The 17,984-nt window shown below is 38.4% G+C and overlaps 1 protein-coding gene across 1 annotated transcript in view; it reads right to left on the reverse strand.

The window, feature by feature from the left end:
* KIF26B (kinesin family member 26B) overlaps positions 1 to 17,984 on the reverse strand; it is a 272,342-nt gene that overhangs the window by 171,861 nt on the left and 82,497 nt on the right. The window contains exon 3 of the mRNA XM_054629924.2: positions 12,844 to 13,377. Within this exon, the coding sequence (XP_054485899.2) occupies positions 12,844 to 13,377 (534 nt within the window). The remainder of the gene's footprint in view (positions 1 to 12,843; positions 13,378 to 17,984) is intronic.

Here is a 17,984-nt window from a genome sequence, read left to right on the forward strand (position 1 = left end):
AAACCAAGGGTAGACACCACACAGCTTTAATGATTGTGTATGATTTGCTCTCTAGGAAAAGTGCTGCAAAAGACAAATACAAGACAGTCATATGCAAGGTCTTGTGCATCTTGCTGCCCTATGCATTTAACTCTGGAATGCAGCACACACAGTAAATACTACCAATTCTTTACTCTTTACTCATAGCTACACTGTGTTTATACTTTCACAGCAAAACTTGTTCACTGTACCCATCCACAGCATGCTCTTCCAGCTTTTGTTATAAATTACTGCCTGTCTTTGAACTACACTAATGTCAGATAGATTTGTGCTTTGCAAATTGTCTGACTCTTGTCATTATTTAAATTTCTGCATCCTTGTAGGCTTATTATTTCCTAATTTTTACTAGTAGAATTTGCTCATTTTTACTACTGTCTGAAAGTATACTATCAAATCTTACAACTACATTCATTTCTTTCTCTTTAAAGTCAACCTAAACTAACTTCAAATGGCACAGTAGTACTTATTTTTCTTCTTTTTATCTTTTTTTTAAACACTCTGACAATGAATACAAACTTTCTTCTACATAGGACACAAACAACAACAAAAATTCATTGCCCCGAGGACTTTGCACAAGAAACTAAACAGACAAAATGTACTTCACTATTGTTTAAAAATAAACAGTGGTTAAAATTAGTGCAGGAACAATTGGTTGATATTTTTGTAAGCAAACAGAAGGATTATACTAACTGGGCCCTTGGGGATAAAACAGATTTACAACAGATTTAATTAAATGTATTTAATGAAATTCAAATATAATAGCAACAAACTAGCACACCCTCTGAAATGATGCCTGAACTCTAGTAAATTATTCTGAACTGTAATAAATGTCTCATTGTCATCTTCAGTTTTAATTCTGGCTTATTGTACCTAGAATTTTCTTTGCACATGAACGGTTTTGAATGTTTCCCCTCCATTTTATTTAGTGGGTTTGCAATGTAAAATTTTCAGAAGCTACTTTTAAATTAATTTTTAAAAGGAACTTTTTATTCTATTTTAATTACTTTTTTTAATAGAGCATCATGGACTGATTTGCTGCTCCATAGTAACATGTCAAAAGAAGGATCACCTTGCACAGGTCAGTGCAAGTATAGTGCTGTAATCTGTTTAAAATCTGTTTAACTGAAGTAAAAGGTCCCACTGTCTCTTCACCAGGTTTACTACAGGCCCTTCATAAGACATCCTGCAGAGACAGTTACTCTAGGACAAACAGAAAACAAGATGGGCATGAACCAGCTCCAAAATGTAGAGCAGTACCACACACACAGGATAACAACCAAGCCTTCTGGAGCTAATGATTGCTGATGCTCACTGCAGTGTCCCCTATGGACAATGGGGTTCATTCACAAAGGGTTCAGTCTTATCCACCATGAATAGCTGATTATAAAACTCCCAACAAAAAAAATATTACATTTTCAAACTATTTTTTTCCATTTTCCAGAAGAAAAGCATCACTGTAGGGTTCCCAAGGAAAAAACAGACTACTGTAGGAGAATGAAAGGATTTTAATATTTCCTGGAATTACTTTTATAAAGTCAGAAATCAAGGCAGAGTAAACAAGAAAGATATATCCTGGACTCAGGAGCTTTTTGAAAAAATATGTTTCAAAGATACTAAAACCTAAAAACTTCAGAGGTCAATTTAGAACTTCTACAGTCTTTTTCTTTCCCAAGGGCATGCTTTCAAGTGAATCCCACTAAACAAAGTCCTTATTTGCAAGTTTCTTTTCTTCTCAGAAAGCACAGTAGCAGCTTGTTGTAAAAGGCAGAGTGTATGAACTCTACTCAGTTGATAAAAATTCCAGCTCAAGCTGTATTTGAAGATAAAAAAAACAATCAACCAGCAAGATATTTTTAGTCAGTCCCTTCTGTTACCAATGTTTTTTCAAATTGTTCTGAGCCCTTATGATTTCTGTTTCATAATCCACTCTGATATTGATTCTTTCAGGCAGGCACAGAAAAAACTAACCTCAACACAAGAAATGACAAGATGGCCCTTTTTGTCCTGAGTGTAACAGGAGAAAAGGTTATTCTCTCATCTCTTCACAGGCTGCATAGCAGCCACCTAAGGCATATCCTTCAATCTTTCTGTACATCCACTTCTTAACACATATAGCATAGCAAAATAAAAATTGTTTCTTCCCTCCAAACATTTTTATCATTTTAGAGATATGGACTTTAAAGTCTGCAAAATATTATAGTTACCAATTCAACTGGGTTTGCATTATATGTTTCCCAGGAAAATTTCATTTTTCCCCACTCCATGTCCATGCAACATTTAAAAAATCTTGGGAAGAAATTCTCTAATGGCCTAAGCACAAACTCTTGCTGTAGTAGAGTTGTGGCTACTGATAGGTCCTTTGGCTTTCTCTGGTAGCATCTAAAGATTCTTCAAGAAATTATGAAGAAATATTTATACTCAATGTATTCAAATTGGGCAAAAGAATATTAGCAATAATAGCATTACCAAAGAATTTTTTTATCAATCATGAATCATATAAAATTTTCCAGCAGATAGAAGGGGATACTGAGGAATAAAACAGTTGCTTTCCAGTATTTCTGTTATGTGTTTATAACTTAGAGGTGCCCTCCCACTCTCTCATGCTCAAAAGGAAACCAAGCCATAATAATCCTCCACTGCCACACTTGAAATCACCTTCCCTGGAGAACAGAGGAGGAATAAGGTGCTTTATTATTCATATTCACTGAATCATAAAATGCCTAGAGGCCACAGAAGCAATGGCCCGTTGCACCGGTGCCAACTGTCCCTGCTTCAGAGACAAAGCATTGAGATGGCAGGGAGAAGCAGCAAATATTCCTAATATATGATTAGGGTGATTGAGCAGTGAATGGAAAAGGAAGCAGAGAAATCCACATCGCTGAGATTGGAAAACATCTCATAATCTGCACACATGTAACACCCCTCTCTCAAGCCCCTTTCCAGAAACCTTGAACTAAAGCAGGTCAGGTGTCTGCATTTCATCTACTTTTACATAAATAGGAATAAATCTTGATACAGTGGGCTGTGGCAATGTTTAAAAGGATCTTTACAAAGGTTCTGAAGTGCAAGACAACAGTCAGGAGATCATAAGCATCACTACTAAATCCTGGCTGCAAATGGCATATCCTGGCATTTAGGATTACAGAGGCAAAGACCCTTGTGACAACTGACTAGGGATGGAAAACAATGAAAAGCCAGTAACATGAGAACTAGATTTTTCCCTCCAAAGCACTTAGCTGCATGAAAACAACTTGATCCCTCATTCAGCATTTACATCTAAAAGTAAAAAAAAAATTAGATAAGCTTTAAGGACACACTCTGATGCTCTTGTAATTTCTCAAAGAAGCGTGGTGGCCAGGAACTTTTTGCTGCATTGCTCTCTTAAGTCACTTGAATACTGTCCTGTTATATTATTTACTGGACAGGACAAAACAATATTATTTTTGGTTTACATTACTCCAAAGTAAAAGTATTAGAAATCTCAACAAGCGTGCAAACTAAACCTCAGTTAAACCTACCTAGCATTACAAGACTCCTCAAAATGACTTTCTGTAGAAACTGGTCCAAATGCAGACAAAGCTTCCTGAGTGCAATTTTCCTGTCAGTCCTGTCTCTGATCACTGCCATGATGTATTGGAATCACACAATTACAAATCATGTCACATCCTTTTCTACCTCCTGCATGCTGGCAACAAACTTCACACGAAGTCTTCAGGGATCAGAGAGACTGATCAATTAAGCACTGATAGTATCTCATTACATTTTCTTGTGATGCGCTCTCTATAATTTCTTTAATAGCACTTGAATTAATTTTCCATTTTCTATGTGGCACCTCAATAACCAAGAAAATATACAAGAATAAAACAGAGATGACTGTGCTTATGATTTGTGTTTAAATCCAGCTACATTGCCTAGCTCCAGCAGCCTGAAACCTGTCAGGAAGGAAAGCAATAATAAACCATATCTGTCATCTATTTTTTACAGGAAAGAGTATATCACTATGTGCTTAAAAAAAGTGGTTGTTTTTTTTTTTTTAAACCAGGCCTAAACTCTGCTTTTATTAATAGCCTTGATGTAAAGAACAGGCAGGATTGACATTAAGGTGTTATATAATTATCCAGTGACACTGAGCATGCAGCCACAGCAAAGTCAGGGAAGCAGAAGTGATTTCATCAAGCAGAGCTTCCACTTTTAATTCTTTTTCTGCCCTTCTCACTAGCCTTTACATAAATTTAGGCAAATATTTAATATACACTTATACATGCCACTTTCCCAAGTTAAAAAAGCATCATTTTGAAGTAAAGCTTGACAGATGCATGTATTTGGTTCAAAGAGCTCTCACAATAGAAACATTTCATTTGCACACCAACACACACAGCTGTGACCTTGGACTGGCTGCACCACAGTCGCTTGACACTCACGTCTACCAGTCATACCTGAGACTTCCCTGGTGAACAGAACCCAAATCCTCAGATACCTGAAGGACAGATGTGATCGTAACTTCAGTGCTCTCATACAAGGAGGAGCTACAGATCCTTACGCTCAGGTTTGCTAGCAACATTGGCCACAATAAGTACACAACCAACTTCTTGGAAGATGAAAGCTCATTACCATTCCTTTAACCTTTGGAGCAGCTCTGGATTCTGTGTGAGAGGTTATGTGGAAGTGAAAGGTGAAGTGCAATTTCATTTCTTCTCAGAGAAGTTTGCAGACTGAAAAGATGTTTTCATTAGCTCAGAGGGGCTTTTTCTCACCCTTGTACAGATGCAATTCTTCCTTTTACTTCATAAAACACATCTTGACACATTCAAAGTTCAAAAGAAGCTGGACAATCAGGTTTCTGCATTCATTTGTCAAGCGCAGTTCCAACAGACTCCTCAGAGCAGGGTGAGACAAGAAGAGCATGGAGAAAAAAAAGCTTCCCCATTCACCAACCCAAAGGGGAAGAGGAGGCCACTCTGAGTGTAAGATGCCACATTTGCTCCCATCACCACAGCTGTTGTCACACTCTGGCTGATCAGATCTTACAGGGCTGATGTTGCTCTCAGTCTTATCTGTATTACACCAATGCAGCCATGTCAGCTGCAAAGCCATTATCCTGGAGTGAGACAGAAGAGGGTCTGGTCCCAAATGTATTCTATCTGACAGCACCCACCTCTCAAGTCCTCAGTGCCCTGGAATGTAAGTGGAGAACCAACCACTTTAACTCAAATCTACTGAATTAAAGAGAACTGGCCCAAAAGAGAAGTTGATGCCCTTCTCTGATGCCATTTCAGAAGCACTTTAGAGAAAAGAAAACATGGTTTTACATGAGAGCTCTGTGGAATCACATTTCAGAGTTACATGAGTCTCCGGCCATGCTTTCCTTACTTCCCATAAGCACAGCATAGTATCAAAGCAAAGGCTTTGTAAGATTATTTTTTGCATAGTAATATACTTCTCCATGTTTAAAGTCTCAAACACTTTTCTAAGAAGTCGTCAAAGAACAGAATTCTACAAAAGGCACAAAAAATATGGTGTTTCTAAATCTAATCTTAATTCTATGTCCCATTTGTGTAAAGCAATGTGAGAAGCAAACGTCTTAGTCAATGAGACAGTACATTGATTTGTGGCTTTTTTGAGTGATATCCCTTAGGAATTTAAAGGGAAGCTCCTAAAAATTGCTTTCCAATTCCTTTGTCATCTCCTTCTGATCTCAATTAGAATGAGTTGCCTTTGGTTTAGTACATTTCTTTTTCCTCTCTTTGCAATAGATGCTGAAAAATTAGCAAAATACAGGAGTATCACCCACAAGACTGAATCTTTATGCAAAAGTAAAGACCAAAATGTTTCTCAGATGAATGATTCAACCCAAGAGAACTTTTAGAATCTTCACACACTTCAGTAAGGAATTTTAAAAAAAGAAAAAAAAAAGTCAAAATAATTCTGAAATGTACAACACTTACATGGAACTCTGGAAATGTTGTGGAAACCTTTGGAAAAGCACTTTTCACTGATCTGTTTATCACAGGCCTCTCTCCAAAACACAGCACCTCTCACCCACTTTCAGAAGAGAGGGACAAAGAGGTCATCTAAGCACTGAGTATCCTCCTCCCAGAGAACCCAGTAATACCTGTGCCAGCAAAATTCAGTGACACTTTCAGAAATTCTAGTCCTTACCTATATATTGTATAAACTTAAAGAAGCCTTCTCCACAGATCATAAGATATAAAATACCTTATTCTATATAGCAATTTATATCTGGCTTTTTTTTTTATCCTAATATCATAAAGTAGGGAACTTTTTATTGCCCATAATCCTTTTATGAATTTTCCTTAGCTTTTGGCCTCAATACTTTTTCTAATAAGTTCCAAAAAACTGTACATTGCATAAAAAGTGTATTTCCCTTTACTTCCAAATTGGCTGTAGTAGCTCTCTATGTTCTCTATGTTCTCAAACTATGAAATAAAGCAGGAGCTAACCATTTTTCTCCCTAGTTCTGTGCCACCTTGTTTACATCATCGGAAATAAAAGGACAATTTTGCCTCGATGTATCAGTTTGTCTTCCCCCTTCTCTATCCCATCTCTACATCAGTTTTCTCACTGCTGAAACACCTCCTCTCAGTTTCTATTTTTTTCAATTAATGCAAGCAATCAGCACAGCTATTATTTAAGAAATGAAACTAGTCTCACATGGACAAAATCCTTAAGCTACAAGCAGGGAAGGAAACCAAGACTACAAATCCTCACTAATTGTGATCTTCTGGCTTTTGCTAATTTGCAGGATTAACTCACTCCTATAATAGTCCAGATTTCTTCCTCACATCACAATTGAGTCACGGGGTTTTCATATTCACAGGATAAGCCTATTTAGCTCTTTTCAGTCCATGGGATACCCTTTACCTCTTTCTTCCCTTGGTCCCCCAGCATCATGAAGGGGAAAAGTAATGATTCTAAGGTCATTAAGCCATGCATAAAAATGCCGTAAGAGATCAAATCATGCCAGAGTAATGCAAAAAAATAAACCTCACCTACAGTTCACATAGACTCCAGTTTCCCGCCTTGATGATATTAGAAAAGCAGTATACAACTGGGCTGTTAGTTGAAGGGGTAGACAGGAGGAATGAAATACAAATAGCCAACTCCAGTAACATACAAATTGGATGATCAAACAATCATGGCAAAATGTCAACTGATGACATACACTGACTTTAGTGGGGTCATACCTAATTATTGGTGACTTGGTTTAAAAAGGCTTTTAGCCAGAGGAAAGCTACTTCAGAGATAACAACTAATGCATGGGGGAAGAGGGCAATGGAGATAATCAAGCAAGGATATAATTTCAGTGCCAATGAATTTGTTTGACAATCTGTTTCTTGGCCCAGTCAAACAATCTTTGTAAATAAAATTCTTGCACTTTCAGTGTATAGTCTGATTATGAAGTCACTTTGTTAAGAGTCCAGGTCACAGAATGAAGAAAAAAAAATCAGTGCAAAATTTGCACACATCTGCTCAGTATCATCATTCAGGAGCTCACAGTAAAAGGAACAAAAAGGTTTTTACTGCATTCAGGGAACCATCATAGTCAAACATAGATCTCATACACATGGTGACTGAACTGCTTTTGAAACATAAGCCATCCCAGATATTCTGGACCAAAGCCTAACTGCACAAAGGCAAAATACCTCCCGCATTTGGTATCTCAGGGAATTGTGTGTGGTTGCAGAAGAACACAATAATAGAAAGGTCAGTATACGAATCTGGTTTTTTGTTGCTGCTAAGATGCTTTGGTAAAATAGGTCTGGCTCTAGGAAGCATGGAATAATTACAGAAGACACCTGTTGGTCTGCAAATGGAACAAGTAACTTGATTTCTGTACCTTGCATTATATCCTTTAGAAGCCACTTAAATTACCCTGGCACCAATGTAGCAATCATTAACATTTTATCTTCATTCTGCTGAACACTAAGAAGCAATAGAAGCAGCAGCAAACAGAAGATAAATAAATTATACAGCAAAGGCTTGGAAAAAACTTGGAATCAAAATCCTAGATGGCAATACCTCCCACACAGGCATTGGTTCTCCATCTTGCACCCAAATCCAGTCATTACCAGTTTCTTTTTAAAAGCCTGGGCCTGAATGAATTGATGTGTTATATGACAGCCATGACCTAAGTAAACTCCAAACAAACCATTCATCACAGCAAAGCTCCAGAAGAAGCTGGTGCATTCTCAGAGAACCGTTCTTCTAAACACACGTTATACATAAAGAGGTAACAGAAAGCAATATTGTAGGCTTTCATCAATTGTACACAAACAAAGCCTTTTATAATTTTGAATAGGTTTGAGATCATTATGCCTGGAGCCAAGAGGCTCTCAGTAGTTTAAGATCTAATTTTCCAAACTTTTGGTCAAAAGAGTCTTTTTAAGTGCAGGGGAGAAAGAAACACTTTTTCTGTGAATATGTTCTGGTCACAATGCCCCTACTCAAATATCCTCACATGCACTGTTTTGTTGCTTACAAAAAGCAAACTTCACAGCCTCCAGGTCAGGAGCAGGAGGTGCTCACCCACATCAGCCTCCACATTTTCTGTTACCCATCATTCCCTTTTATGGTCTAAATTTTACCTGGAACTGTTGACTTTCTCCAGTTCTTCGGCTCATTCTGACCTTCCTGTCACTCAAATCTACCAAACAAACTCTGCTAAATTTCCTTTTGTTTGCCTTTTGAAATTATCTACTTGAAGAAATGAAAGATTCTTGTGCAGATCCAGGAGAGTAACTAGAAGACAAGGAAATGACTACTGTTTTATGTTCTTGGGCTACCACCATAATGAAGTTAATACCATGCTGTTGGTTTAAATGCACACCAACATGAGAGCCAAGCAGGTAATTTAACATTTTAGTAAAAACTGGAGGGCTTTGACTCTAGAAAAAGTGCAACCAGCTTAATCTAGTCACTATTATCAACTCCTTTCCCTTTGAAAGCAAACCCTGAATCAGTCTGAACTCCTAAGGATTCAAATCTTATTCTTTAATGTAGTGTTTTTGTTTTAGCTACTTTATCAGCTTGTGATAATAAAGTATTCAAAGTGTTATGCATTAAAATTAATATTGCATTCTCTATGAAAATGACAAGAAGCAATAATTTCATGAAGGAATTTGGACTTTTCATTCCTACATTAGCACCCCAGGCCCAGAGGGTTTTTTTCTCTTTGGAAGTGTTCAGTAATCACTGGTAACTAACAAAAGTGTACTTAACACTGTGGTATCCTGTAATTCACACCAGCAGCTGCACAAATAATTACAGCCCTTCTCAGGTAAAACCTCAACAATTTAAAAGAGTTTTCTCTGAGCAAGGAAGGACTGAAATCCCTCTGAATGGTAGGGAGATCCACAGAACTCTTTACAAGGGTCAAAAGAGTCTGATCCATGAGGCATACATACAAACGCTACCTGCTGACCAGCACAGAAAAAGAACTATTTTCAGACTGAATCAAATTCTGCCAAATTTTGGCTGGTGTTTTTCTACATGTATTAAACAGAAAGAGGTCAGTTTTACCCTGACGATGTCAGCATTCCTATTTCCAGAGAAGGGTTGTAATGGGCCACACTCTTTGTTTGAGACCAATCAATTCCATTTCCCTGCCTCTGATTCCCTATTTTGCAAAAGTACCTACCACCAAAATTTGATTCAGTCCCCTTTGAGTCAGGCCTAGGGGACATCACAGATCTTTAGAACCAGATTTTTTTTTCTGTTTCAAGGAGTGCATAAATATGGAATAATATAAAACAGGGACAGTGGGGACTGGTGGGGTCATCTACACTATCTCCCAGTCTCCAGGTAGGATCAGTTTTGCCTAAAAAATTCTTAGCAGCTCTTCCTCTGAAGTTCTTAGGAGACTCCATTCACTAGCTCCAATAATGCATCCATGAAATAAATTACTAGAAAGTTTTTAGATCTGACATGCATTGCCAGTTAAATCTGGTACACTTTCAATTTGTTTTTCAGATTTTAAACATATAATACATTACTAAAGTTGGTAATGAATAAATTCAGATTTATTTTTCTTAGACCTCATTGGAAAGTGCTCTTTCTGCAAAATTTATTGAATAGTGGAATTTAAGACTTGTCCTAAACTACTGCAGCAGTTGAGCTTTACAATATCACAACACTCCCTTTTATATTCATTTATTTTTATTGTTTTTCTACTGGAACTCAAACAAAAATAGTAATTAACTGCTATATCAAGGTTCTAATTTTAGGCAGGCTGGAAGAGAAGACACTAAAAAAGGAGTAACATCCTGCAACTTAAAGCTGTAGGAATACTTTTTGGTGCTTAAAATTGAAGTGAGTCAATTCTGAGCCACAGAACATCACTTTCAAACTAATGTTTTCTCTTTTTTTCATTATACTTTAAGGAAGACATCACAATCTGTTTTCAAGGTACTCAACCATTTCTTTCAAGTTATCTAGACTGTCTAACAAAAGCTGATTTACAATGGGAGATGTCTACCACAGGTGCCATTAAGTCTAGAGCCATGAGACTGACTTCTCCCTGGACATCTATTTAACAAGATTATGATGTGGAAGGGTACTGCTCTTCCCTGTGTGAAGTGCAAGACATTTTATCCCAAGAAATTATTTTCTACTCCTCTTAGGTAACACAAAATGAAGTTTTTCTAATCACTATTCTTAAGGGAAGGCAAGAAAACTTAATTAATATACAGACATTCACAAGTAAGTAGGCTAGCACCACTTTTTTTAATTCAGCTCCAAATCAAGAAGGGTTCTAATTAAGATGAGATAACAGATCCATCTTCCTCATCCTCTTCCCCAGCAGAGTTTTGCAACTGTAAGTGCATAACAAAAATGTATCATGTGGGACAGAGATCTAAAATGTTTTGGAAATGTGTAGCAAGTAAGACTGGTTTCTGCACACAAAAGCAGAATAAAATCTTGCATCTTACTAATATTTGAAATAACAAACAAATTACTTTTCAAAGTTTTTCTTCCTACTCAACTAATTCCCACTCTAACACAGATACTATGTAAACAAACACTAAAATCCTTTTAGCATGCTTAAGGAAAAAATCTATCATTATTATTTCTCAGCTGGAGAATTAAATGTGGCAACTTGAGTACAGTGAGAATTTTAACATTTGAGAATAGAATCTTAAAGGAAAATATGAAACTTACAATCAACATATTCTAACACAGACCAGCCTTGCTAGGCTCGTTGGGGATTTTTTTTTTTTGGTTCATAATTTTTTGTTTATTTTGCTGTTAGTTGGGGCTTTTGGTTGGTTTTGTGTTGGCTTTAGGGTTTTTTTGGCTGAGAGGTATCTTGAGAGCAGGCAATCTTTTCTATTTCAAGGTTATTGAAAATCAAGGGTAGGGAAGAGTCCTGAATTTAACTGGACCCAAACTACAGAATCAGTCTAGACAATTCTGAATATTAGATTTGTCTTAGTGAATATTTTTAAGACAAAATTAATCATCAAGGAAATTCAAACATTAGAAAAAATAAATAAAACCCACATTTTCACAGAACATGAACCTAAAAGATTGTGAATGCAGTAAAATGGAAATAATTTTCCCAATACAAATAACAGTTACTCAGATTTGTTAAAGTGCATTCTTTGTTTAGGTTTTTTTTCTCTTAGCTGAAACATAGATCACTTGGTTTTTTTAGATCAAAACTATGATCACATACTGACCTACCCAAAAATGATTCAGGTTCAGTAGAGCATAAATCCACAAAAGCATAAAGTCACATATTTTCCAGATAAAATAACTGTACTTCATTTCTGGTTTTACCCAGTTTGCTTTGGTACATAACAATATCTTAATGCTCATGAATAACATCACTTTTTTTCTGGCTATAATATCAGTTAGTCATACTAATAAAAGTTAAATATTAATTTAGGGATCTATCTTGCAATATGCTCATAATTCAGTAGAAAGACCAACTTCCAAAGTTATTTACGTGCCCAAGGAAGCTAACTGGGACATTTGTGAGAACATTTGTGAGACATTTTGTGTGAAGAACAGGCGTATGTCACAATCTGCAAGTGCTTGGGTACTCTCAAAATCCCCCCAGCTGCAGTTAGGTGTGTCAGGAAGCCCACTCCTGTCACACAAAAAAAAGCTTCTTCTGTGCCCTCTGGTGTGGATGGGTTCTACAGGTACTTACAGGTGTGGTGTGCTAGAAAACAACAGACCAAAGAGGAGGAAAAGAACATGCTGAAAAGTACATGAAAACCTCCCAGAACTGCTAGGATCTGGAGGTTACTGGACCCATTGAACCCACTGGCATCAAGAATGTAGGCAACTTAAAGCATGTCAGAGAAGTTAGTGCCTGCTCTATGTACCCAAATGATCACACACACAGAGGATGGAATAAAAGATCATCCAGATCCTTCCTGAATACCAGCTCAGAAATCACTGTTGCACTACTCTTGGGAGTAACCAAGTGTGGCTGGCTCCCAGCTGTTGCTCTGAGTATCTTGAGTGAAAGTGAGTGAGGACTGTGTGAGCAAATAATTGAAAATACTGTATGATTAGTTCTCTGCCGTTAAAAACAACAGCTTGGTTCTGCTATCAGTAAAAGCTGAATTCATAGAAGATATTCTCATTAATACTGCTTTTGATCTGTGTCTCCCCCAGCTCAATCCTCTATCAGTGATTTACAGCACTCCCTGTCCTAGTGCTCACTTACACAGGTGGCTCAACTCCTACCCCAAAGGAGCAAACAGTGTTAGCATGCCCCTGCCAGCTTAGAGGGAAGGGAACAAGAATGTTCTGTTACTTGAAAATACTTACTTGGTAGGGGTAGAGAGTGACTCCATTCGTCCTTGACAAAGACCAGGTGCCATCAAGGTACTGGTGGGCCTGAATAGCCACCGAGTTGAGAACGTTACCATTGCTGGGGCTGGTGGCCATTTGAAAGCTGACCTTGGCTTGGTGTCCAGGAGAGCCATTTTTTTTCTCCACCCCATTTCCAATTCCTAGACTGTTGGGTTTTCCACTGTGTTTGTTGGCCACAAAGCCTGTGTAGTTGGATGGAGCGTAAGGAGCAGGCACATACGCCCAGTCCCTGGGCTGCAGGCTGCCCATGTGCCGGGGGCTCACCAGCGTGGGGACGTTGGAGAGAGGCGGGGGAGAGCCTGGGGAGGCATCGTAGTGTTCTGAGTTGGCAGCTTGCTCCAAGGTCAGCACCATCTGAATGGCCTCTTGCTTCAGCTGGTTCAGGTGTGTGGCACAAACATCACATCTGTTGTCCTTCTCATTCCACGCCTTACGAATGGTATTGGGAACTTGGAGCTTCTCGTGAATCACCGAAGAGAAACCTGGGTCCTAAAAATCAAACAGAGAAGGGTAAGGGGGGGACAGGAGAGAAATGTTTAACCACAGTCACCACAGTGAAACATTATAACTTCATTTCAAAAGCAAATTTATGAGATAAGCTTAGAATGCAAACAAAGGCCATTAGATATAGTCAACATATGCCAGCAGCAGAGCTGAACAAAATTGAGAAACTGGATTGTGTTGGAAAGGAAAAATTCTTTTACTGATAAGTGGCAAATATTATAAATCCACTGCAAGCTTCAATGCATGGCAGAGAAAAGGAATTAACCTGCTTCACACCACTGCACCTAATTTTTGGCTTGAATGAAATCTGCTCTTAGTTACATAGGTGAGATTAAGAGCAACTCCACTATAGCCAGTGGACTTGTTGCAAGGTTCACAAATCCATCTACTCATCAACCTCAGCTTTTGGTATTCAGAATACCCAGGAAATACTCTGCAACATAAATTTAACACTTCAAAGACAGCAGAAAAAAAAAATAAAAAGTACCACCACTCTCTCAAAAATCCTTTTTAGAATTCAAAACAGATAGATAGCTGATCAAATCATTTACCAAGAACATACTTTCCAGCCAAAAAAAAAAAAAAACCCACCTCTTTGTTAATGAAAGTTCTAGCACTATTTTGGGTATCTGCTGATAGCATCAAAGTAAAAATTTTCTTTAAAAAATACAACATGTATAGAGTTAATAAGTTAATAATCTGTAAAGAATTATTTTCTTGTCCAAAAGCATAGTTCTGATGCAAAACTACATAATCAGGTTTAAAGCCTCTTGTCTCACAGCCTTACCTCATGGGTAGATATTTGAACATCAGTGGTGCTGCCCACAGGGCAACATGAACCCTGGTCTGACTGCCATCACTGAAGTGCAAATTGGGAAGCCAAACAGCAATATTAAAGCAGGCTTGTCACCAAATTGGGCTGATTCTTACAGCATCACACAGTTTTAGAAACAGCAATGATGTGTTCACAGAGCAAAAAGTGACAGTTATTTGATGGAAATATTTCTTGGAATTTTCACACCACATTCCTGTGGTTTTACAGATCAGGCAGGACAAACTTCACCTGCCCCTCCCTAATTTTTAGAGACTTGCTGGTGGATTTTTTTTTATGAGTAGTCAAAAAGTTTTTAAATCAAGAGTATCAGAATCTTTTTCTGTTCATCTTTGTGGCTTTAACAGCTTTAGCAGCAAAATCAGAGAGTGCATGTCTGTGTGAGGGAAAAAAACCCACAAATAGACAGCACTCTTATCAAGTAATTAAGTAATTTGATGAACCCCATGCATTGAGATAGACAAATTTCATGTCTTGATAGTTTGGCTGTGCTGGGAAAGTGGATAGGGGGTATAATATAAGGAGGGAGAGAATTCATTGGTAGAGGGTCATATTCATTATGATCCGTCTTTATTATAGACTCGAGCATTTTATTTTCACTGTTTAACTACCGTGAACAGCTCCTCAGCATGCAGTGATTAATTGATTCATAAATCACAGAGCCTCCTTATGCACAGCAGCAAAAGAGCAGTTCCAGCCACAGAAGCCCAGGAGAGTCATATAAGCTGATGGGAAACAACAGGAGGCTGAGGTCTGATCAAGCCTCAAGCTGGTCATTTCTATTCCACACACAAAGGGGGTCAGAGCATCAAAGTGTGTCAGGAAGGCAGGAACTGGATTCTGCACCAACCCTTCCCCATTAACCTTCAGGAAAGGGACCAGTGGAAATCAGGGGGAAAAAACAGGATGCAAAAGATGTCAAATCACATTTTCCATCCCAGACTATAACTAGGTCAGCAGATCACATCAGATATAGGCATCCAGTCCATGATGCCAGGTGTGCCAGGAAATGACTCTCTGTTTTCCCCATAATGAGCTAGACAAAGCTGCCTATATAGCTGAAGTGAGGTATGAGTCTTCTTTTCAGGCTGCTCCACATCAGTGCAAGAAAAATCCTTGCCAGCTCTTCCTTCAGCTAGCAAGTGCCACAGAGGTGGTTGCTGTTCTTTGAAAGTTAACTTCCCCAAAGCAACTGGGCTTGGCCCCAGGTAATTATATACAACATTCAGATCCAGCAGCAGTTGGAACATGGAAATTTCTAGATACTGTGATAAATATTCCAAGGAAATAAAGCCTTCTCTAACATAAGCAAATGTCAGCATGATATAAATATTCAAGTAGCACACCAACTTTAAAGAGTGCTGGACAGCAGTGAATTCAGCTTCATCTCAGTGTTAAAACAAACATCAGATCGTTCTGTGATATAACAATAAACACAGAGAGAGAGGGAAGGAGGGAAGGAGAGAAGAAGGCAGACTGTTCCTCCTCAGGAGCAGAAAGAAGAAACAGGCACAACCTGAATTAATTACTCCCAAGATTGGCCCTACTGATCTATCATAATCTACTAGATGGATAGCTCAATACTGGATCCAAACCTGGGATATGAAACAGAAAAGTGTATGGGACAGCAAATGAATTTGGATAAACTCAGCTTCCAGAAGGACATTAGTCACAGTTTGTTCTCAAAACAAAACTGATAGAGTCTAGAGAGTTTACTTCCTTATTCTGCACTAGGCAGCTCCACTATAATTTCACAGAAGTGGCTGACAGCCTTACAAAATATCTAGCAGGGAAGAGGCCACAGCTGAACAACCCCTATACCCTTGCTCGAAGAGCAGACACACTACACTTGCTGTTTCAGTATTTCATCTGCAAACAATCATCTGCACACATTCCCCCAGGAATCCTTATCAGTTCAATATCTGGTCCCATACAAAAGTGATGGGCAAGCCTCACTGGATAAGCACTTTGAGCCAGCTGCACAGAGCAACAGGAGCTGAAAAAGGTTACAGTCTCCAGTGAAACATGTGAGGTCTAAGAAACTCCACACTCCCTGGCACAGGAGCAGATTTGCTCCTGAAATTTGAGGTTGACACTGAAAATACCATTTATATTTTGGCACTCATTTCCAGTCCTGATGGAACAAAGCATAGTGACACTGAAAACTGAAACAGAACTTTAAAAATCACAAGAGAGTTTGCTTTGAGTTCAGGGCAAAGGTTCATGATGGTTTCTCTTCTGGCTGCAATGTTGGGTTCACCCAACTTTAGTATAAACAGCATTACTGTAAACTTCTATTCCTATAATAAACAAATGAAGGCATGTAAGAGGTCTGAAAGCTTCAGGAGATCAGCCACAACACAGAGCATTGCATAAATGCACGAGGCAAGCAGCAAGCTAAACAGAGTGCACACTGAGCTATTATGCAAGAAGCCTTTTCACATTACCTTTGAGTCCTCAAGGTCAAGTAAACACCAAGATAGTGACTAATCTCTCATCTTTGCTCCTGAACTAAAAACCCAGATGGGAAAGAAAGAAGATGGAAGGAAATTTTGTATGTTAGAGACCTATCATAGGTGAACTGAGGAATTCTTGTTATACCCAGTGAAAACATACACAGAGAATGGGCACTAGTTAAGAAATACTGAAGGACACAGCTCAACCAGGGTAAATGCAGTCCTGACTTCATGGGAGAAAAGGAACTGCATGATTACTGTATGACAAGGTAATGCAGAAGATTCCTCCACCTCTTTCATACCCCTTCATAAATCTGCACCTTGCTGTATAGTGTTCACAGTGTTCTAACTCCATCGCTAGGAAAGCAGATGACAAAGAGAATAAATCCTTTCCTTCCTGCCACCCAGCTTAGAGCCCATCTTCCTCAAGAGAGAAAGCAAGCAACCACTTCCAGCATGAAGCACCCTCTGTTTCACACATACATTTACACCAAGCTCACAAGGAGACACAATGAAAGCAGGACAAGCTCAGCTGGTGGACACAGAGACAGACAAGAAATAAAATGAACAACCTGCACTTTTATGTGTTCCAAGGAATCTAGTTGATCATAGATTCATATACAAATACCTCACACACATCCTACTCTTCTGCAAGCACACAGCAGGCAGATACTAACATAGGTTATACTCACTAAGATTTCACACATAACTGTATTTTATTTGGTCAATGACAGCCTATGCAAATTAGACATGGTAGTCTTACATCTTTACCTCAGAGAAAAATCAAATATACAATGGATCTCAAGACCTTCTTGTACAAATTGTGTTCTTCAACACCAATATTACTCATTGCTCTTCACAGAAAGACAAAGCAGTCAATACTAACTAAATCACAGAGGCCAGCTTCTGCTTGAAGATGCTCACAGAAGATTCATGGAGTTCTTTTGTTTCTGGAAGGGTCCACGCAGAAATGACTGCTGGTATGTAATCCATCACACAAGGTAAGGGGAGAGGTAGAGGAAAGCAATGATCAAAGTTCTTCCCAGGAAGGAGTTTTCCAGATTCTCCCACTCCACAGGCTGGATGTAGAAGGACTAATTGAGAAACCTCAGTAGGAGGGAAGCTTTACCCGGATAAAAAAACCCTATATCTATATTATTCCATGACTGTGCAAACATCTCTGCTCTAAACACAATCCTGTTAGTCAACAGTTGTTCTCTGTTTAGGAAAAAAGGAGGAGGGAGGAAAAAAAGAAAAAAAAAAGAAAAAAGAAAAAATCTTCTCCATTCTCCTTTCTCTCTTGA

The sequence above is a fragment of the Agelaius phoeniceus genome, chromosome 3, assembly GCF_051311805.1.
Source record: "Agelaius phoeniceus isolate bAgePho1 chromosome 3, bAgePho1.hap1, whole genome shotgun sequence".
Taxonomy (NCBI): Eukaryota; Metazoa; Chordata; class Aves; order Passeriformes; family Icteridae; genus Agelaius; species Agelaius phoeniceus.